This window comes from Agelaius phoeniceus, chromosome 20, assembly GCF_051311805.1.
Source record: "Agelaius phoeniceus isolate bAgePho1 chromosome 20, bAgePho1.hap1, whole genome shotgun sequence".
In the NCBI taxonomy this organism is placed as follows: Eukaryota; Metazoa; Chordata; class Aves; order Passeriformes; family Icteridae; genus Agelaius; species Agelaius phoeniceus.
Window position 1 is genome coordinate 4,516,338 of NC_135284.1, and position 23,519 is coordinate 4,539,856.

The window sequence follows — 23,519 nt, forward strand, 5'->3', positions numbered from 1 at the left end:
TGGACTAGTAGGAGAGGGTGAGGGTGTAGCTTTAGGCCTTGGTTTGGGCAGAGCTCCCACCTTGCTGGGAGACAGTGGCCAATTAAACCTCTGTGTCTTTATTTTAACAATTCCACCTCCTTTGTTCCATCCTTGCTTTTTCGTGGTCTAAATCACCCAAGCTGACTCAAGTTTTAACATCCTTGGTTTAGTCTGAGTTTATATCATCTGTGAATGGAGATCACAGAATCCCACAAGGGGTTGGGTTGGGAAGGACCTTGAAGGTCACCCAGTGCCACCCCTGCCATGGGCAGAGTCACCTTCCACTGTCCCAGATTGTCCCAAGCCCTGTCCAGCCTGGCCTTGGGCACTGCCAGGATGGGGCAGCCACATCTTCTCCAGGTAACCTGATTCTTTGGGGGGTTTCTGGACTATTTTCCATAGTGCTCAATTCAATTTTTAACTTCCTTCCCCAGCTTACTCCGGGTTTTTATTGCATCACTTAAACCAAAATTGTTTTATTCTATTTTATTATATTTTTCTACTTTTTTGATTCCAGCTCTGTGGAAAATCAGAGGGAGGAGGTTGTTCCTGAAAAACTGGCCTGAAGTTTAGCTCACAGTAGGAACCTGCTGCAAGATTTGGTTCAGCATCACAAGAAACCCCACTGGAGGGATCAGTTGAATCACAGATGCTCTCTGGGTTTGGCCAACTGCAATTTCTCTCTTCTTTTTTATTACCATTAAAATATATGGCTCAATAATTCACATTAATGTTTAGTTTATGTGGAAAAAGATAAGAGGCATGAATAGGAATAATTTCCAGCCAAGTAAAAATTCTACTAAATAGTTTTGTTCTTTTTTATTAAAAAAGCAGAGTTTAAAATTTCTTTTTAAATACAGTAAAACTTTGATATTTTCCACTGAAGTATATTTGTTTCTTTGGTTTTGTCTGTCAGCAGCTTGTCCTCTATCTTCTAATACTTGCAGAATTTTCAGTTCACATTTACCAAAACCCAGAACTTCTTTCAAGGGGACTATGAATGTTTTAATAGGTAGATTTTATATTTTGAATGGTCTGTGGTGGATGTTGTTGCCATCAGTGGCTCCAAGAAATAAGTTAAATTGTTGTGTGCTGTGAGTTCTGTGCTCATTTGCAAGCAGCTTTTGTTAAAGAAAAAAAAAAACAAAGAAAGAGAAAAAAAAGGTCAAGAAGAAGATGAGTGGCTTCTTATTTCTGGAAGACGAAGAAGATGAGTGGCTTGATAAAATGGTGTTGACAAGTTCAGCTGTTAACCATACTCTCTTTAAATAATATTTTACTTTTTTTTTCCTATTTTTTATGTTTTAACATCAGTCTGTAGAAAATCATCATGGTAAAGCTACATATCCTGCAGGTGAGTTCTGGGGAAAACAAAAAAAAAAAAAAAAAGAGATAAAATTCCTGTTCCCGTGGGCACTGCCTGTGCTGAGCCAGGGGGTCAGGGAGATGCCAGGGCTGTGGTTCACATCAGGGCGATGGGTTTGGAGCCGGGCGTGTTGCTCAGGTAGGAAGGGGACACCGTGTCCAGCTCCATGAAGGCCGAGTAGAGCGTGGTGAGCTGCAGCTCCGGCGCGCTCCCGTGCGCGCTCCCGTGCGCGCCCCCGTGCGCGCTGGGGCCGCCGCTCTCCAGCTGGCAGTGCGAGGGAAAACACTGCGGGGATGATGAAATGAGGACAAGGGGATCCACGGCCAGGCTGTCGTCCTTCAGCTCCTCCCAAAGATTCCCTACAACAGAAAAAAAAAATCCCCGTGTTGGTTCACAGATTTGTAGGAACCCTGAATGCTGAGAATTTTAAATTTTCTGTGCCGAAAGGCACAGAGCTACGAGAGAATAATACTGCATTTGACATGAGAAGGCTTCCAAAACTGAATGATAGAACTGAGATTGTGGGTGTGTGGCTTGAATAGAAGTGTGTGATATCACAGGGTGGAAAACTTAGAGTTTAAGGTTTATAATATACGTAAAACATCTATATTATATAGCTTATATATATTATATTATATAATATACAATTGATATGATATATATAATATTATACATAATTATGCAATATATTATACATTATACATTATATATTATATATAATATAATATATATAATATATCATATAATATATTATATATAATATATTATATTATATATAATATATAATATATTATATATTATATATTATATATTATATATTATATACAATATATAATATATTATATACAGAATATAATAATAGAATAATAATATTATATATAATAATACAGAAAACATATATTATTATATATAATATATTATATATATATTAATATTACATATATAATGATATAGCTATTATTAGCTATATCATTCCTTTAGATTATAAAATATATAGGAATATAGCAATACAGCAATATAGCAATATATATAAAACATATATATATATATATGAATCATTATATATATATATGCACATACACACATATACATATATAAATATATATATATATCATTATATATATATAAGGTAAAATGGAGGTTTTAGTGTTGTGGCTGGTTGTTCTGCTTCACCTTCTTCTTCTCCCTAGGTTTGGGTGGTATTGTGTAATTGGACAGAAAAGTCTCTGCATCATGGATTTTGGGTGGTTGGTTATTGTGTTAAAAGTAAAAATAATTTAGGTGTCATTTCTTAATTGGATAATTTAGCCTTAAAAGGCCTTGTAGAGAAAGATCGTGAGCCATTTTGTAGCTTGTTAGTAGAATGCTGTAGAGCTCACAACTTGTATAGATAAGAAATAATAAACATTTGAGCCTGAATACAAAATACCGCCTTCAATCCTGACCTTGGCAGAGGCAGAAAATGGGCTAAAGAATCTACACAGTTTGATTCAGATTTCTTTTTATTTTCTCTCCATATGTTTCTTTATATTTGCTTTTGAATCATTGCGTTGCAGGAGATGCTGGTTATTAAACATTTGTGTGGAGGTGATCCTAATCTCTTGGGACTGAGGAAGGGAGGAGGTTGTTTAGATGGTTATTGTTTGTCTGTCTCCATACATTTAAATCTGGGAGAAAACAGCATTAAATTAAGAAAATTATTTCAAAAAATCTGTTAGAAACGTATATTTATGAAGAATATAAGGAGACACCTCAGAAAATATAATTGTTTGGGCTGTAGATGCCATTACTGCCTTGGGAAGAGGGAAAGAGCATCCTTTTTAGCAGAGATGTGGAATCAATATTGATAAAGAAGAATGTTAGCATATTAATTCAATCAGATTTATTTCTCTTGGTGCCTTTCACTCAACAATTCTCTTGTAAGAATGGCACTAAATAACTGTGCTTGCGTAGCTTTCAGTTGAAAATAGGTCTGAATTTAGAGAACACATTCTAAAAACTGTATTGCAGTGTTTAGTATCAGCAATTGTAACCAGGGGGGCAGTAGGAATGTTTTTTCTGTTCCTGGATGCAAATCTGTATCTTCCTTGAGAAACTTTTAAAAGGTTTAACACAAAATTGCATTGTGTTTATATAAAATGTAACCCAGGAAGGTGGGGTTTGTAACAGTGGCATGGAGATGTGAGAAAAGGGAGAGAAATGGACCTTGTGGAGGTTGGGATGGGATGGGGTGGGATAATGGGATGGGATGGGATGGGATGGGATGGGATGGGATCCATGGGATGGGATCCATGGGATGGGATGGGATGGGATCCATGAGGTGGGATGGGATGGGATGGGATCCATGAGGTGGGATGGGATGGGATCCATGGGGTGGGATGGGATGGGATCCATGGGATGGGATGGGATCCACGGGGTGGGATGGGATGGGATCCATGAGGTGGGATGGGATGGGATCCATGAGATGGGATAGGATAATGGGATGGGATTGGATCCATGGGATGGGATGGGAGGTAACAAACCTGACTCTCCAAGATAAAAACACCTCCAACACCCACCTTGGAGATCAAAATCAGTGAGGGACGGATTGAGAGCATCGATGTCATTGCTGAGGTCTCCCTCCTGCAGCAGCGTGTCCTGCACCGTCCTGGCCGGAGAATGCTCGGGCAGCATCTTCATCCCGCAGCTCGGGGGGCTCTGAGCCGGCACTGGGGAATCCTGAGGGATGCTGGGCTGAGTCCGGAGCTGGCTTTGAGCCTCCCCAGCAGGGAACAGGCTCGGAGGCTCGGGCGTGTGCTGCAGCAGCGCCGTGGGGATCTGCGGGAAGCCCTGGGGGGACGCGAAGCAGCCGGGCTGCTGCCCCCCCAGCAGGGCGGGCAGGGGGCTCTTGGCGTGCAGCGCTGCCGAGGCGGGGATGCCGTGGAACCCCTGCGGGATGCCCGAGGAGAGCGAGGGCTCGCACAAGGGATGGGATTGCGCTGCCATCTGCCTGGAGAGGGACGCACCTGCAGCGCCCGGCGGGCTGCACGACACCAGGGACGAGCGCAGCTTCTCGCTCTTGTCGCCTATCAGGGTGTCAAGCTCTTCTGGAAAACAAAGGGAAAGCCCGTGACTGATTAATTTCTGCATTGCTTGCAGCAGGAGTTGTGATGCTGCTCAGAAAACGGCAAGGAAAAGTCCATGGCTGATTTATCCCTGCATGGCTTGCAGCAGGAATTGTGGTGTTATTCAGAAAATGATAAGGGAAAGTCCAAAGCTGACTTATCCCTGCATTGCTTGCAGCAGGAATTGTGAGACTACTCAGAAAATGACAAGGGAAAGTCCAAAGCTGAGTTATCCCCGCATAGCTTGCAGCAGGAATTGTGGTGCTACTCAGGAAATGGCAAGGAATAGTCCGTGGCTGACTTTCCCTGGATAACTTGCAGCAGGAATTATGGAGTTATTAAGGAAATGGCCTACAGAAGTGCTAGTTCTTATATATTAAAACCTCCAAAGCCTGAAATTCTTAGTTGGAAGGGACCCACAAGGATCATCAAGTCCAATTCTGAAGTAAATGGCCCATACAGGGATTGAACTCACAACCTCAGTGATATTAGCACCATGCCATAACCAACTGAGATGTTTGCTTTTAAATTATTGTTGCCAAGTGAGTATGTAATAAATTCCACTTTTAAAGGTTGGATACTTAGCAGTTAATCTCAGATTTTATTTGATATTTTGTATTTAGCATTTCAGCATTCTTTTTGTCACAGAGTGGTTTGGATTGGAAGGGATGTTGAAGATCATCTCATTCCACCCCCCTGCCCACAGGGACACCTCCCACCACACCAGGTTGTTCCAATCCCCATCCAGCCTTGCTTTTTATCTTAAAGTTTAGTGAGGTGTCAAGAGAGAATATTTTCTTGGGGAAGCTTCTTTGTGCTTATCTGTAAACACCTACAAAACTGGGTCTACTTTAATTCTGCTTATTTTTTTTACTTGTTTTGCCAACCAGGAAAAATCCTTAAATACTTTCCTAAATCCTATTTAAATTTTCTTACGGATCTTGGTGAAAAGAAAAATTCTGGGGAGAGTTGTCTGAGAGCTAAAACACAGACAAACGACTGACCTGGCTTTGCCATACTCTTCCTCACAGCAACTGGGTCTTTCCTCTTCCATTTCTGAAGCTCCTCCTGCATCTTGTCAATCTTGGCTGGATTCAGAGCCCACAAACAGCCCTTTCGAGAAGAATTCCCTGACTTGTTCTCAACTTTCTCAAAGCATTTGTTCAAAGATAAGTTGTGGCGCACGGAATTCTTCCAACCATCTGGAGCTGTCTGGAGAAACAAACCCAATGTAAGAACAAGCTAAAAAAAAATAAATTAAAAGCTAAAAAGATATAAATAAATTAAAAATGTATGTATATATATATAACTGTGTTTTGACTGGTGAGGTTACAAGAAATGCTGTTTGAGTTTGTGCCTTCCCTGCAGTGAGAAACTTGTACGTTATAGAGGGGAGCCACAAAAATGTTACAGTCATGTTGTGTGGGAAGAGAGGAATCAGATAAAATAGTAACTGATCTTCTAAGCAAAAAGGTTGTCAGAGACCTGCTGGATCTTTAAGAGTGAATTTGCACATCACCAGAATTAAGTGTGTAAAAATTCATGTTCTAGAACTAACAAGAAATCAGAATCTATTTTAGAACACCTAGAAATATTTCCAATTCTTCATTAAAGTACTATGTGCTACCTGGGCTCAAATTCAGTGTCCAGGCAGACTTCAAAGGGATTTCTCATGCTACTGTAGGTGTAACTTTGTGTGCTGGCCAATTACATAACCAAATGGTTTAATCACAAGCCCTCCAGATGAGATACAGGTTTCCACAGCTGATCACTCATCTCTGTGCTTTGCATTTACTTTTAACTCAGCGGTAGAAGCTGGAAGGTTCTTTAAACTGGATCATCAAAATGATTATTTTCTTTTTGCCAAAAAATCCTCATATTTCCTTTTCAATTTCTCATAAGAATTGCAGGAAATGAAACAGCTCTCTGAAAAGGGGGGAGGTTTTCTGTGGCTATTGATTCATATTCATGGATGCAAATACTTGTCATCATAACTGTTTATGTTAAGCAGAGAATTATTGAACAGAGAGCATGAAAAATAAATGTGGGTTTCCACAGTCTTTTTTAAAATGTTAAAAATTAGAATTTCCCTCTTAGTGGTTTTTTTTTCCATTTTACATTTTTTATTAATAGGATCCTTCTCTGATAAAAAGCCAGATTTTTGATTGCTTGATAATTTCTTTAATCATTGTCTAGTCCATCAGACTTCCTCTATGACCATCTTTTATAAATGGATCAGAGCCCATTTTGGCTTTCACCAGGCAGACTGTGAATTTTGAACATATTTTGATGAAATTATTTTATCAGGATTTAATTTTTGTACATGCTTTTATAAGGAACATAAAACCTGTTGTTTTGTGGCTTGTAAAGAACTATTGTGTGGATTAAGGCATTAAAAGTCTTATTGATGAGATGAGGGTTCAAATTTAATACTCACTTCTTAAAAAAAAAAATAGGTGTGGAATTAAATACATACTATTTACTAAAAGAGAAACTATTTTCCCTTCAGAGCAGCAGAGCCTCTTCCATTTTGGCCCACCTGATGTCAGCATTTCACTATCCTGGCTCATGGATGAGACAACACAAATTGGAAAAGAAGAGAAAAGAGAAGAGAAGAGAAGAGAAGAGAAGAGAAGAGAAGAGAAGAGAAGAGAAGAGAAGAGAAGAGAAGAGAAGAGAAGAGAAGAGAGAAGAGAGAGAAACCCCCAAATCTTTAAAGCCTTTTCTGCCACAGGATCACACTAAACACAACAAATCAGTTTTTTCTCCCTTGCAGATAATATTCAAGTAACTTTCTGGTAGCTCCAAAAGTGAATAAAGCTGTTCCTCCGAGGTAAATTGTGTATTTAGCTACTGAACAAGCTGACCTGGAAGAATATTCCTGTTTCTTGCCCTGCACGGAGGCTCCCCACACCCCTGTGTACCTAGACAGGATAATTGGTGTTTCTGCTCCGATGGGAGTGGCATGGGCTCCTCAGAGGCTTGCAGAACGCGTGGGGGTGTAAATTAGGAGATGGTTTTAGAAACTGTACAAGCAAAAAGTACATGGATTGATTTTGGAGGCTGCTGCCAGGAGCTGAGCAGGTTCTTGCATTAAATTTGGGATTGCTGAGCTGTGAGAATTTATTTACCAGGTAGGGCTTAACACCCTGAGTGTGTCAAGAGAAAGAGCACCAGTTTTTAAATCAGGTGTGATTGTTAAATGAGAAAACTTTGGCTGCTGGGGTTGCTCTTGAGTGGCTGGAATCTCCTTGCTGCGGCTGATTTTGGTAATCCCTGCGTTCAGCACGGTGGGGATGCAAGTGCAGAGTCACAAAATCAGCTGGGGAATCCCAGGATCACAAAATCAGCTGGGGAATCCCAGGACCCCTGAGGTGGGAAAAGTCCTCCGAGGTCACCCAGTCCAGCCACTGACACTGCCAAGGCCACCACCAATCCATGTCCCCAGGTGCCACATCCACGGCACCTGAGCCCTTCCATCACACACAGACCTTTCTGCCCTCCCAACCCGCTGCCAACAACTCCAATTAAAAAGATTAAAGCTCTCTGTTAGACTCACTAATCACTACAAAAAAAAAAAAAAAGAGAAAATTATTGTCCAGCCCCACTGATCCTGACCAGCTCTTGAAGTTTAAAGAGTTCAGTGATCTTGCAAAACCCTTTCTCTTTAAATCTAGGTCTCAAGAGAAGGGAGAGGTACATCAAAGACTAATTCAACTTTAGCTGTGTAGATTTTTTTTTTTTTTAGGACGTAGGAGTTGGATTGCTCTGTTTCAACTAGAAATGAGATTGTTGCATCATAGAAACTAAATTTGCTGTGGCAGCGAATCCCAGTTAATTTGACTCTGCTTGTATCATCCCATGTCTCCCAGCCAGGCTCTGTGTGCACTTGCTCTCTCTTTTTCTCCAACCTAAATTCTTCCCCTCTCCCTGTTGTATTCTGCTTTTTCTTGAGCACTGGTAGCAGCAGCAAAATGTTCTTTGCTGATTTTTATGTGGTTTTATTTTGCTGAAGACTCTCCAAAAGCAGGCAGGGTGGAGGATATTAAATTTTGCCATATATTGGTAATTCTCTGCTCTAAAGACCAGAGGCAGACAGGGATTGATGACTGTAAATGTAATATCTGAGTGCTCATTCTCCCCTGGTTATTTTAAGGATGTTACAGTCAAATACATTTGGCTGCATCTGTGAGTAAAATGCAGAAATAAAGCTGCTACAAAATAGGGAATGTTTGGGTAGTACCCCCTGCTCTATTCTTTTCCTACAGCAGAGGCCTCATTCTCTTCAGTTTTAAAATGAATTTTAAATAAAGGCACGAGGTTCTGAAAAACCAGGAAGGACCAGGATGGTGACACCTGGAGGAGCCACAATCCTGAGTCTGAGGGATTCTGCCCATTCTGGCAGCAGCAGCATTTGGTTTAAAGCTGCTGATTCATTTTATAATCAATTGTGTCATAACACAACAGAGAATTAATTTCAGTTTGATCTGATGAAAAAGTATGCACATGTAAAAATTATCAATAACATTCCCACCTCTCTGCTTGAAACTCTGGCTATTTTCCCGTGGATTCCCCTGGGATTTCTAATGGTGGATTTCTTTATTTTTTTCTCCCTTCTCTTGCTTGTAACAAATGATGGAGTAGTTAGTGATTCCTCTGGGAGGAAATCTGGGAGTGTGATGGATCCTGACAGTTCTTCCTCTGTGATAATGTGCATTTTTCTCTGGTTACTGACATATTCAATCTTCTTTTTTTTGTGTGTGTGCGCTCTATTTATCCTCAGTGTCCAAAACCACTGCAAAATTGTATTGGAACATTTATTTTTTATTATTCTCAGTGTTCCTTTATTACAAATGTTTGAACTGCCTTGCTGTGGCTGTTTTAAATTTGCCTTGATGGCTGCAGGGCTATTTGCAGTAGGAAACAGGACAGACTCACTGGCTTTATTTTCATTTTTGGGCCTTGCTCACAGCTGAGCTCACCCACTGTGGACCTCAGTGAGTTGCTTTTGAAGAATCAGCAGAAAAGAAAAAAAAAAGCCCTGAGTGGAGCAGCACTTGAAGATTCCATTACAGCTCTTTCAAAAACCTGAACTAATCCTGCTGCTCCTGGATGCCTGTGCTGACTGAGCATTTCCCAGCGCCATTCCAGGTGTGAGGAGCCATTCCCAACCAGCAGGGATCCCAATTTCAGTGGTGATGCTGCAAACCACCCACCCCAGCTCACCGTGTCATTATGAGCTTAGTGCCATCATCACAGCTGACACTTCTCTTTGTGCAGGGCATGCAGGGGATGCTGTTGCCCAAGATGAACATCCCAGCTCCAGGATGGAGTGAGATAACCTGGAATTCTCTGCTTCCACACCAGTCTGGAGCTGCTGCTGGTGGCACAGGAAGCTACAAGAGCAGTTCTGCCTGTGTTTGAGATCTTGGAGGAAGCAGGGAATGTGTTTTTTGAATTATTTACCCTTTTTGTGGTGAGGAATGGTCACTGTTATACACCCAAGCTCACAGCTGGAACAGCTCTTAATATCTTTGACCACATTTCACATTTCTACCTAGGTGCAAAAGGCTGGGGAGCTTGTGATCATGGGAGTATGTAGTGTGTAATTGATTTGGTATTAATCTCCCAAGAAATAATCCCTTTTCATAGCTGGAATCCCATCCCTCACTCTCTCTCTCTCCCCTCCCCGTCCCTGTGGAACTCACCTTAAAGTAAGGGAAGTGTTCTGTCATGAAATTGTAAATCTCACTGACTGGCAAACTCCCTGTCTTGCTGTTTTTGAGAGCCATGAAGATCAGGATGCTTTAGGGAGAGAAAAAGAAAAAAAAAGCATTTTAGCCTCTTCTCCTCACAACCAAAATTAGATCACTTTTTTGCACTGTGTGTAATTATTCTGACTTTCACTGTCGTAGCACAAATGCAAAGATGATTTTATGTTTCCACTCAGTCAATTACAACACTCTCCTTAACTCCTACAGGTAATTCTCCAGGCTCATCTAGAAGGTCCAACTCGGGTTTAAAATAAAAGAACATAGAAAGTAGAATCAAGACCTTCCAATCCTGCTGGTGTGGAGTTATTGAAGGTTTTGTTTGGCTGCTGGAGGCCACAAAGAGAATCAAACTGACAGTGACAGAGGGATAATTAAAATTTAATTGCCTGATCAACTTTGGGGGCTAAACCCATGTGGTGACCTCTATAGCTGATACATTTTCAAGGCATTTCCTTGCTCAAGTAACTGGGGAAAAAATCAGTTTTAATACAGAACTGACAACTAAGTAGCACCGGTCTTGTGCTGATGAAATTCACAACGCTTAATTTTTTTCCTTGGAGAAATGTGTCAATTTTTTTTTCCTTTGAGGAGTGATCAAGACTGTTCCCCTGCTTTACAACACTTAATTTCTGTGTGCCTTGGCTGGCCCCAGAGCCTGGAACGTTTTGTGATCCACAGGGACAGGACAGAACACCCCGGGAAGAAGACAAATGGAGCGAACGTGTCGCTGCAAACGATGCTGGAAACAGGCCAGGGGTGAGCAGGGTATTTCCTGTAAGGTGAGGGCTTGGAAAAAGATTGGATTACCTGTAGGAGTAGATGGGTTTGGGGAACAGAGGCTGCTGAGATTCTTGGCTGCTTTGAGGAGCAATCCTTTGGTAGGGGTAGTGCGAGGAAGCGATGTAAGTCACGGGGTAGCTGCCTCCTGAGGGGTACTGGGGGGACAGAAAAATGTTATTTATTTTAGCAACAACCTCCCCAAAATATTCCCTAATAACAGCATTATTTCTGAGGATATTGTATGGGAAAAAAGTATTTCCTTCTTTATTGCCTGCTATGAGGAGCTGTGTCCTATTAATCATCCCCAGATAATTCTTAACTTTATAGACCTAAAGCTTATCTCCCTCCAGCCATCTCTTTTGAAGTATTTCAGCCTGCTCAGCCTCCCCTGAACATGCACACAAATAATGAGTGATGTCATTTTATTGACATTAAAACCTCAGACCACCGGAATAAAAAACTTCAGTGTTCACCTTATAAAAACCAGCTGAGGAAGTAAAGCTGCTAAAAATGTAGGAAGAAACAAGGAAGTTTTGACTGAGCCTTATTTGGGTTTTTGTGCTATTTTTGTTGTTGCTTTTTTCTTTAGGTGGAGGAGGTACAGAAAGGCAAAAATTGAAAGCATATCATATTTGCTGCTAAGGGAATAGTATCCCAAAATCCCTGCTAAAATCACTGTTACTGGGCAAGGCAGGGAAAAACCAACAAACAACAGCAAGAACTTCAATGGATGCACCAGAACATATTTAAGATGAATGTATTATTATGGAATAAGTCAGTGATGTCATCCCAGGGGTCAGGAGAGCAGCACATGAGACATTTTTGGGGTGGTTTCACATAAATCAGAAAACATTTATGTCCCTCTTGCCCTTGCCCTGGGAGCAGCCACAGGAGCTCCCTGAGGAATGCTGACCAAACTCTCCAGGAGATCCCTAAGCCTGCCCCAAGACACACCAAAGTGTTGGGATCACCAGGATAAAAAATCCAGGTGAAAGATGAGATGATCCCCACAGGCAGCCTGGAGTGCACCAGAGCTTCCATAGATTTGTCCATTTTTTTAATACAGCACTTGGTCTTTTTCTTTTCTGAATATTCCACGTTTTTCTTCCGCAAATTACAGTTTAAACCTGCTGCAAAGAGACTTTCAGGAGCAAAGGGACATGATGCAGTTTAGGTAAGATAACATCAGCTGGCTCTCTGGGAGAGCAATTTCTGCCTCTTCCAGACGGATCTTGGCAGATTCCAGGGGTGAGGACATGGCCAGAATTAGAATTTCTGTCACATGCTATTAAAAAAAATCAACCTGGATGACTTCCCTGGCACTCAAAGGTTGCTGAGCCCTGTCCTGGTGTTTCACTGCTCAGCTCCAGCAATCCTGTGCCATGAGGTTTGTGTGGTTCCTCTGGAAAAATCATCATGTAGCTCTCAAAACTCATGGGGAAAAATCCCTTGGACATCTCCTTAGTTTCTAATTCCTTTATTTTTTTTTGATCAATAGTTTTGATTGTTCTTTGTCCCCTTAAACAGTAAAATATTCCCAGTTTATTTATTTATTCTGTACTCTGAATAATTGATGTCATTTTCTTGGTAATTTTATGCTGGCTGCTGGAGTTTTTCTTGCCTGTTTGCTTTTATCTTCCTCACATTGAACTGCCTGAAATGGAATGTGGAAAACCAGACTGAATAGACTCAGTTGTTTGCATGGTGAAAGGAATGAAATGTACATAATTAATCATGTCCTGCCTTGTTAAACTAAATATTGGGCACAATTAGAGTCCTACAGAGCAGCTGTGAACTAATTTTTGTGTGCACTGTGGTGCTCCCTGCCTTGTGCACTGGCTGCAGATTTCCCCCCAAGAGTAGAAAACCAAGAAATTCCTACAATAATTCTGATTTTTATTGGTTTTGGTGGCTCTTTGAAAGATAGGGCTGGTTTTGATGTCATCATGAAAGGCCAGACCTGGGTGTTTTAAGGATTATTTCTGTTTTATTGGTTTCATGAATCCCTTTGGAGGGAAGGGAGGCTGGGGAATGGGCAGGAATGACAGGCTGGAGCTGGTTTTACAGTCTGCCATGGCATGAAAGGTGTTTTATGGTGGGTGGGTGGGTGAGTGACTCCAGCCAGTGTCTGCTCCTCATTTGGGTCAATAATAACTCATTTTTCTTCTGAGTCACCACTCCTGTTGTGTCCAGCCAAGGGGAAGGTGAGGCTGTTTTATCATCTGCACAGAATTAATGAAGGGGCTGAATCCTCTCATGCCTCTAATGAAAACTGAGCTGGAACATCCCTCACTCCAGGGCCCGTTCTGCAGAGTGCAACTTCCTTGGAGTGATTGAACTCGCACTGCCCCATTCCAGCTGCAAATGGAAGGAGTTAATCATGGGGCTGCTCCATGCAGCAGGAGAGCTCATCCCACTTTTCTCAGCTCTTTTTATTTTCCAGTTTTTGTGGCACAGGGATAGCAATTCTACCTCTTTCACCTATTAGACCTTTTTTAATTTTTTTTTTTTTTTAATTTTTAAAATTTTATTTTTTTAATTTTATTTTCATTTTATTCCTGAGCAGTAGAACACCTTGCCAGTCTTTTTCTATACTAACATTAAGCACAGGTATTGAAAAGTCTGACAGAAACCTGCTGCACTTCAGAGATTTGTCCCAGTGCCAGCCTGCAGGTGGATGGAGGATTTTCCTCTTGGTGCCTGTTGGATCTTGCCTGGCAGCTCCCAGGAGCTTTAAATCTGGAGGTTTTTGGAATGTGATCAGCACAGAAACAGCACTGCTGTCAAATCAGCAGGGACGGGGGAAAGGTGCCTGCTGCAGAATGGATAAAGAAATTAGGAATATTCCATGAATTCACCTCATAAGTGGGGTTTCTGCACACAGAAATGGCATTTTTATAGTGAATGAGATATATGGAGTTGTGACATATCCACAATAGTTTATATTTGCAGCAGAGCTTTTATTTGTGGCACCATTTTGGGACCATTTTCTTCTAAAATAACAATAATGGACTTGTAAGTTAGGATGGTAGTGCAATATCATCATTGCTTTTAGCCTATTTAGATAATATTTTTATATTTTATATTTATATTTATGTTTAGTCTTAATGTTAGTTTATTTTATTTTCATTTATTTTATTTTATTTTTATTTATTTTATTTTATTTTGATTTTTACTATTGTCAATTATGCTTCAGCTGAATAATCCTTCTCTTGGGATGATGTAAGAAGCAAAAGGTTTCAAAAGAGATGTGTGTGCCATAAAGCACAAGGAAAGTGAACATCATTTTTCTGTTCCAATTTCACTTTAAAACATTTTTCTATACTTGGTCTGAATTTTAACAATCTATTTAGGGTGGTTTTTTCCCCTGAAGTTAAAGGAAGTTATGTTAAAGGAAGTTGGTGTGTCACCCTAGGACACACAGTTAATTAGATCCTGAAATATCAAGATTTATGTTAATAATTTATCTGGCTCCAAAGTAAATTTGCTTGTGTGTAATGGTGAAAATATAAATACCCAGCACTAAGATTCCATTTCCACAATTTTTGGTTTGGTAGATTTTTCTTCTTTTTCTTAGTGAGCGTCTTACATTGCATTTAGCAGTGGTTCTTTTTAGATCTTATAAACTGAACATAGGCATATAAACATGGCCCTGCAAACCCACAAATGTAAAGATATTTTAAAATACCTCTGAAAAATCGTGATGACCACAATTTTTGTACCATTTGAGCGCTAAAAATCGGGGGTTTTGGTGCCCCAGCTGTACTGACCTGGTGGAAAGGGTGTGAGGAGCAATACATCTGCTGCACCTGGGGCTGGTAGCAATACAGGCCAGGCTGCCCTTCCAGGGGGGGTGTCCTGAGCTTCATGTCTGAATCCCCCTGCAAAGCAATCAAAAGAGGAGTGATTAGAGAAGACAGGTAAATTTAAAACAGGGTAATTAATCACTGCCGGGATTTGCCTCCGTTACGTTGGGTTTTGGGGTTTAATTGTGTTTTGGTAAGGGTTAGCAGAAGTTGGTTTGTGTTTTATTGGTGCAGACCTGGGGTTGGCCATCCCTGGGAGTGGCCAGGGTGGGTTGGGACAGTGGGAGTTCTCCCTGCCATGGCAGGAGGTGGCACTGGGTCACCTCTGAGGTCCCCTCCAACCCAAACCACTCCATGATTCCATGTAGAAACAAACCAATTCCTGCATTTCCATAATTACAGCTTGAAAAAAGGAAATCCCAGCCCACATTCCATGCAGAGAGCAGTTCAGAAAACATCAAGCTCTGTTTATATTCTTTTTTTTTTTCTCTCTCTGCACAAACAAACCACACACCCCAGCTTTCATTCCTGAGTGTGCACAAGCGTCTCCCTCGTTTTTCATTCTCCCTGATTTTATCTTGCAGGCTGGCAGTGCCTCCAGCTGCCTCTGGAATTTTGGCAGGTCTGTAATGTACAGGAAAGAGGTGGCAGAGAAAATTCACACTGGGCTGGCTGCTGGGTTCAACCAAGATGCAGGAAATATGTAAAAATTGAGAAATTCAGTGAGAAACTTTTTCCAAGAATCCAATAGCACTTATCCTTCTGCTTTAAAACATGGCCAGCTTTTATGGCATTTTAGTCAGTCTAAAAATATTAATAAATAAACATGTATACACATTTTTTCTTATATGTATTTTATATATAATGCATGTAGTATATCTAATAAATATTGAAATATTCAGTATTTTTATGTTATATTATTAGAAGCACAAATTAGACTTGGTTTGACATCCACTACAAATAAACCTCAGTGTTATCTTGGTGACCACCAGATGAAGGTTTTCAGAAATTCCAGCTTTCCAGCAGCATGGAAGTGATTTAAAAGTGGGAAGTTGGGTGCTGGCAGGACCCAACAGGGAGTAGCTATACCTGCTTGTAAAGGGCTCCTGCACTGCTGCCTTTGCATCCTGCAGCCCAGGGATTTGGGAAGGAAATGGGAATTATTTTTTTTTTTCCATCAGCTGCTCATAGGTTTTGCAGCCCTGAACTCCTCTGACCTAGATGAGTGTTTATCCAGGAAATAAGAGATTTAGATCAATTTCCTCCTTAACCTGGATGGCTTCAATCCCCAGGTATGTTCCCTGACAACATCTCTCCATTCTCCTGGTCTTAATCCAATTAAGCCTTTTTTTTTCTTTTTGTAGCCCAGAATTCCTCCTCTCCCAGCCATTCAGAACCAGCTCAGGGCTCTCCTCTGGCAGGTGGAGTTGTTCTTTTTGGCTGCAGGAGATGATCAAGATGCACTTTACACCTTGGATCACAGCAGAGATATTGTGGAGGCACTGGAGGGGAATTTAATTTGCTTTCCAGGGATCTCTGCTGCCCTAGAATAGGCAGTTTCCTCTATCAGGTATTGAAATAGCCCAGGTAACTTTGCACTGCACATATAAATAGAGCTGACATTTATTTTTTGATGTCTTGGAGTTTCTCTTTCTATTTGCACTGAGAAAAGTGCAAGTGAGCTGAGGTGTTGGACCAAATCTGCTCCACATCCTCATGCTTGAAAATATTGTTTTGTGAACTTTTGTCTCTAGAAAACCCCAGCTGATGACAAATTTGGACATTTAGGATTCATGTACCCTGTCTGATGGAAAATCATTTGTCCTTGTGCCTCTTTCTGGGGACTGTTTGAGGAAAAGACCAGAAAACAGAAAATTTGGAGAAATAAACACGGATATGTCTAAAACTGCTTTCCCTGAGCTCTAGCCTGTGTCCTGACAGAGTGATAAACATTTAGGATTTGTGTACCCTGTCTGATGGAAAATAATTTGTCCTCGTGCTTCTTTCTGAGGATTGTTTGAGGAAAAGACCAGAAAACAGAAAATTTGGCCAAATAAGCACAGATATATCTAAATCTGCTTTCCCTGACCTCTAGCTTGACAGAGCGATAAACACCAATATAATCACTACAACAAGGAAATCCTCCCAATAAGAAAATCCTTCCAAAAGCACATTTTTAGCATTGAAAACGGCGCAAACAGCACCAAAACCCCACTGACCATGACCTGAGAGCCGTGCTCCTGCCCCGTGGTGCCGTACTGGAGGCTGCTACACCACGGCTGCTCCGTGGAGATGTTTGGGATGTGGGTGGGAAACGCCTCCGACTCCTCAGCGGATCCCGGCAGACCCTCGAAGCCATCGATGCTCCTGTGGCTTTTGAAGGGAGAAGCTTCTGGTGGCAGGGCCTGGTGAGCTTCCTGGAACACATCCTCGCTGATCTGCCTCTTGTAAGGGTGGAAGGGGTTCCTGCTGCTCTTGAGGAAGCGCTCGTAGCTGCCGGCGGTGTTCTCCTCGTAGCTGCAGCGCCGGAATCTCTCGGTGCCGAAGGATGCCCTGAATTTGTTCTCGCCACAAGGGATTCCTTGGCTGGCAGGGAACCCCCCCTGGATGGGGTCCTGGCACGGGGAGGCAGGGCTGGGGCTGGGAGAGGATTCCGAGCTCGTCCTTTCTGTCCTGGTGTCTGGCTCATAGGGCTGGCAGCTGTAGCTGGGGTTGTCCTGTGATGGGATATTGATATTCATTTATTTAAGGTCAGGACTGAAGTTTCCAGTTTTTTAATATTTTTATTAATAAAATAAAAATATTTTATTATTTTAATTGTCTAAGTTATTTATTTATAGAAATTTTTAAATATAAATTTTATATTTTTATATTTTTTTAATGACGTTAAAAGCTGCGATGGAATATTGACATTTATTTATTTAAGTGTGAGCAAAGATTTAATTATTTTAATTGTCTAAGTTATTTATTTATGGAAATTTTAAAATAGAAAAATTTATATCTTAATTACATTAAAATATAAATGTAATATGCGATGGAATATTGACTTTTATTTATTTAAGGTCAGGATTGAAGTTTGAGCAAATATTTTATTTTCATTGTCGAAGTTATTTATTTATAGAAATGTTAAAATAAAAAGTTTATATTTTAATTACATTAAAAGCTGCGATGGAATATTGACCTTTATTTAAGACTATTATTTAAGTTTGAGCAAATATTTTATTATTGTCATTGTCTAAGTTATTTTATTACTGTCTAAGTTATTTTAATCTTGTAAGTTATTTTATTATTTTCATTGTCTGTTATTTAGTTATAGAAATTTTAAAATATAACATTTATATTTTAATTATATTACATTTTTTTACATTAACATTTAATTACATTAAAATATAAATGTAATATGCGATGGAATATTGACATTTAATTATTTAAGGTCAGGATTGAAGTTTGAGCAAATATTTAATTATTTTCATTATCTAAGTTATTTATTTGTAGAAATTTATTTATAGAAATTTATTTATAGAAATTATCTAAGTTATATATGTATAGAAATTTTTAAATATAACATTTATATCTTAATTACATTAAAATATAAATGTAATATCCTGTGGCATATTGACATTGATTTATTTAATGTCAGGATTTAAGTTTGAGCAAATATTTTATTATTTTCATTGTCTAAGTTAGTTATTTATATAATTTTTTAGTTATTTAGTTATTTATAGAATTTTTCAAATTAACATTTATTTATTTAAGGTTAGTATTGAAATTTGAGCAGTTATGTTATTATTTTCATTGTCTAAGTTATTTATTTATAGCAAATTTCAAGTATAAAATTTCTATTTTAATTACATTAAAAATGCATTTTTAATTGTAAGTATGAAATGACCAGTTCTAACCACCTTCATGCAGAGAAGCCCTAAAAAGATCTCGAGGGTTTTCTGGTGGCTTGGTATCCAAAACTCTTCAGCAATTAATTGATAAAAGCAAGGCCAGGTTGGATTGGGCTTTGAGCAGCTTGGTGGAGTCAGTGGCACAGAACTCAATGATCTTTAAGTCCCTTCCAACCAAACCCCTCAGAAAACTGAACTGTCCTTGAAAAACAAGGACACCTTGACTCTGCTCTGCCCATTTCAGGGAAAAGCTGAGGAAGATCAGGTGATGAAAGATTAAATGACAGGAATGTGATAAGTGCAAGCCCTGTCGCCTGCAAGTTTAGTCAAATCAGCTTGATCTCATCCCTGCTGGGCTTCCAGGCTCCAGAAATGTTGGTGCTTACATCACTTCCCTTCATTAAGGTGGCCACACTCATCTGGAGACACAGGACAGGCTCTGGGCAGACACCCCAACCCTCCCGTGTCATCTCCTCCCTCCCTTGTGCTCTCCAGCAAAGAGAAACCAGCAGCCACCGAAGTGCTCTTTAATCTGGAGCAGGGCTGCAGTCTGGCTCTGGCACTGAAAATATGCATATAATGAAAAGATGCATGTTTCCCTGACACCAGGGATGAGTAATCACCGGGAAGCCTTTGAGAGGACACACATCGGGCTGGAGCAGGGTGCTGTGCTCAGGGAGGGGGAAATAGAATGTCCTGTGCTCCTCAAAAACCAGAGTATTGAGTGTTCCCTTCCCTCCTTCCCTCTCCAAATCCGAGAAATCCCACAAGGAAAATCAGGATAAACCCAGCTCTTTCTGCAGTGGGACACAGCACAACTTTCCCACTTATTTTAAGAAATGGAACAGAACATTCAGCTGGAGTTTAAGATTAGTTTATGATTAAAATATGCATATAATGAAAAGATGCATGTTTCCCTGACACCAGGGATGAGTAATCACTGGGAAGCCTTTGAGAGGACACACATCGGGCTGGAGCAGGGTGCTGTGCTCAGGGAGGGGGGAATGGAATGTCCTGTGCTCCTCAAAAAGGCACAGACCAGATTATTGAGTGTTCTCCAAATCCAAGAAATCCCACAAGGAAAATCAGGATAAACCCAGTTCTTTCTGCAGTGGGACACAGCACAGCTTTCCCAGTCATTTTAAGGAATGGAGCAGAGCATTCAGCTGGGGTTTAAGATTGGCTGAGCAGGATAACTCCGGTTTCTACCCTTCAGGAATAAAACTTCCAGTATTTGCTCCGTCACCAGTAGGTTTGGTGAGATTCAGCAAGAGCTGAATGTTTATTTTGATCTTTAAAGAAAGAGAACAGGCCTGGGCCAGTTTTACTCACACTCTGCTGAACTGGGGATATTGAATCCCCCTGTGCCTTCATCAGGTCCTGCTGGTCCCTTTCCAGAGTGTCCGAAGCAGAAAATTTAATATTGGACTGGTCCTGGAGTAGCGAAACCATCACCAAACCCACGGCAGACAGAAATCCTGTCAGGGCAAAAATCAAATTACAATAAGCACTTTTAAAACTTGAACTGTGAAACAAAGGCCCTTGTTGGGTGCAGGTGATGGAACAGGCTGGGATGTGCAGCTGGAGCCATCCTGAGGAGTTCCTGACACAGTGGAATTATTTTTTAGTTCTTAAAGAAATGTTCTGTAGACGCAATTCCAATGATGATGTGGTATGGGGTTTCTATGGATTCACCACATAATTTTTATAAAAATAAGCACTTTCTTTTCTACAGGATCATAAATTAATGAAAATGTATTGTTTTGGGGTTAAGCAAATTTAGCAATGTCACTTTATTGAGAGATTGGGATATAAGTGCACCCCAGCTGTTTTCAGAGGGACTATATTAAAAAAAAGAATATTTTTCTATCATTACTCAGACTGATGGTTACAACACATTTATATTTTCACTTTTGTTTTCTATTAGTCCCAATCCCTTCAGCCTTTCTCTTCTGTTTTGCATGACTTAAATGTATCTGAGATATGTAAATGATTTCATCATTCCATCCCTGTTTTTGTTAGCTGGATCCCCTCTCAAGTTCCCAATCTTTGATCTTTGGATATAGGAGCCATATCTGATGGTGTTCTTTGGATTAAAAGGAATAAATTTAATCTTCTGGTCTTTTGTTTTCCTTGTTGACTGTAACCTTAGAGTAAAACAAAAGTAGAACATGCATCCTTTTATGTCATGCACCAAGTTTGTAGCTACATGAAGGTGTTCATGCTCATAATTTCAATTTCAGGTGGACAAGTCAGGTGGGAAAAAGCCACTTTTAATTGAAGAGTTAATCTGCCAGCTCTTTGCCACGTGTTGAAATAGCTCTTAGGTAAATATCTAAGGGGTTTGTTAGGTTTGCTTAACAAAGATATATCAACTAAAAACGTGGAAACCTTTTTTTGCCTTTCTAGTTCAAAGAGAAATCTGTATTTATGATGAGTAAAACTGCACTGCCCGGGGGGATGGAGCACAATGGGGCTTGGAAATCAAGCAGGAGACCTGTAGTAGTACATCAGGGGAAAAAAATTATGTGAGAGAGAGTTCAGAAATGTCTCAGCCTCTTCTCCCAGTGGCTTAACTGGAGGCTGATGAGGAGAGAGATTCCTCATCTTGAAAGAGGCAGGTGGGAAAAATGTCAGCTAGAAAAGATATGAGAGTGTCTATTTGTAATTTGTGAGTGTCTATTTGTAATTTGTGAGTGTCTATTTGTAATTTGTGAGTGCTCCACACTGGCTGCCCTCCCAGTGCAGCTTCCCCACTTATCTTCAGGTTATACAAAGCTGTCTCTGACCTCTCTTTTATACCGCAATTTTTTTCAGCCCAGCTGCCTCATTTGTGGTCTGGAGCATTAGAGTTTTAATAAAAAGCTTTTGCACAGGTACAGTTCTTGCCTGGTGGCTTCTGCATTGTGAGAGATTTTTCCCAAATTGTTTCTGAAAGCAAAGTGAATTTGTCAGGGTTGTTTGGACAATCAAAACAAAAGGTCCAGGAAAACCAAATAATTCTGAGACCTTTGCCAGGTTCTGTTGATAAATTGCATTTTGGTAGGAAAGGAGAAGTCTTAGCCACATTTCAGACTATAAAAATTTCCCCCTGTGCAGGAAAATTATTTTCTTTTTATTAAATGAGAAGCAGCCATAGGGAAGGTATTTTTCTTTTTTTACTGTTAAATGAGAAGCATTTATACTTAAACAGTGTTGGGCTGATAATCTGTGTTCAGTGGTGGTTGTGGAGTGCCTTTGTCAAGAATCCATCCTGGAGGATCTCCCAAATGGGGATAAATCCCAAGGCTGAAATCCCAGTGCTGCTCGCAGTTTTCACACTGGCACCAGCAGCTCCCTAAGAGCTGCAGCTCCAGGTTCTGCTCATCCTGGCACGTTGTGGAAATGTCTTGCTGTGAGAGGAAAACCTCTGGCCATGCACTTCTGATTTTCAATCTATTCTTGGAGTCCAAACTTCTCGTTTCAAAAGCCATTTGCAACTTCAGCCTCGCTGGTATGTCTCACAGCAGGTTGCAAATGCAGATCAGTTTAAACTGCCAAATCAACACACTGAAAAAATCTTTTTGCTGTCAATGTTCATTAAATCTTTTTTTAATGTCCCTTAGAGACACTCTATTTTGTTCAAAGAACATATAACAAAAAAAAACCAACAATCCAAAACCCACAAAAAAAACAACAACAAAAAAATCCAAACCAAACCAAAAACCAACTCAAAACCACTTTGCATTGTTAACGTAGATTTTAGCAAAGAGAAATCACAACACTCACTGACAAACCTTAAGGAGCAGAAATTACAGCCAGGGGAGGTTGCCAATAATCAGGATTACAATAAATCATTTGCAACAAACTGTTCCTGGGAGACAGAGCTTGAGGAAGTTGTGGGTTGCCTGGATGTAGGATGTGCTAAAGCAAACAATGATGCTTTGATTTGGAGAGAGGTATCTGATTATCCCAGCTGCAGCTGGAACCATTTCATGTCATTTTGGCTGCTGTAAATGTTGCGTGACCACGCAGGCTCCTGTGATAAGATAACTACCTGGAAAATCAGAAAAGAGTGAGAAACTGTAACCTCAGCTGGCTGTTGGGGAAAGCAGGGCAGCAGCAGCTGATCTCTCAGCTCTGCATGACTGAGCCCCGTGGCAGCAATCCATGGCTGGAGCAACCCCTGCGTTTGTGTCTCCTCTGCCTCCTGAACTTTGCTGGGAGTGCCCCGTGCAGCCCCTGGGGCTGGGATTGCTCTCACAAGAGGTGTTTGGATGCTCCTCAGCTCCCAGTCCATCCTCTGTGCCTGCTCCCTGAGCTTGGTTTGACACCAGCTTGTGTGAGCTGCTCGCATCTCTGCCCAGAACCCTAAATCATCGTTTTCCTCTACACATCTGATGGTTCCCAAATAACTCTGTGGGATTGGTTTTTTTTTTCCCCTCAAGACTTTATGAAAAACAGGTTTCAGAATTCCCTTTTTCCTCTTACAGTTAAAAATCCATCACATGTCAGTCAATGATGTTGTGCGCCAAATATCACAGAAGTGCCCAGAATGTTGTGACTAACACTTGTCATGGAGACAGGAAATCTCTACACATAGTTAATTATGGAAAACATTCAGAAAAGGGATTTGTTAATAAGAATCAGCATTTTTTTTGAAAGGCTTTTAATGAATTCAAGGCTTTTCTAAGGCTGTTCCTGCCAGGTTGACACCAGAGGCTGTGCTGGCTCATCAAAGCTGTCACTCTTTGTTGATCCCTGACATTCCTGTCACTGAGCCTTGCCCTGGTTTT

At 40.6% G+C, this 23,519-nt stretch overlaps 1 protein-coding gene across 1 annotated transcript; it reads right to left on the reverse strand.

Annotated features, from left to right (window-relative positions):
* Positions 1-718: 718 nt before the first annotated feature.
* FOXN1 (forkhead box N1) lies at positions 719-20,196 on the reverse strand. Its single transcript, XM_054647145.2, has 8 exons — positions 20,077-20,196; positions 17,071-17,568; positions 14,816-14,926; positions 11,073-11,200; positions 10,200-10,296; positions 5,496-5,703; positions 3,946-4,473; positions 719-1,746 (listed from the first exon to the last, which is right to left on the reverse strand). Exons 1-8 carry the CDS (start codon positions 20,194-20,196, stop codon positions 1,484-1,486), a joined length of 1,953 nt encoding a protein of 650 aa, XP_054503120.2. The 3' UTR covers positions 719-1,483.
* Between the last annotated feature and the right edge of the window lie 3,323 nt (positions 20,197-23,519).

Excerpts from the sequence above, each read along its gene's own strand:
- FOXN1 (XM_054647145.2), bottom strand. The coding sequence starts at position 20,196 with ATGGTTTCGCTACTCCAGGACCAGTCCAATATTAAATTTTCTGCTTCG. Across the intron at positions 10,297-11,072 it reads AAACCCATCTACTCCTACAG|CATCCTGATCTTCATGGCTC; the intron begins GTAATCCAATCT and ends CTCTCCCTAAAG. Across the intron at positions 4,474-5,495 it reads GAAGAGTATGGCAAAGCCAG|AAGAGCTTGACACCCTGATA; the intron begins GTCAGTCGTTTG and ends TTTGTTTTCCAG.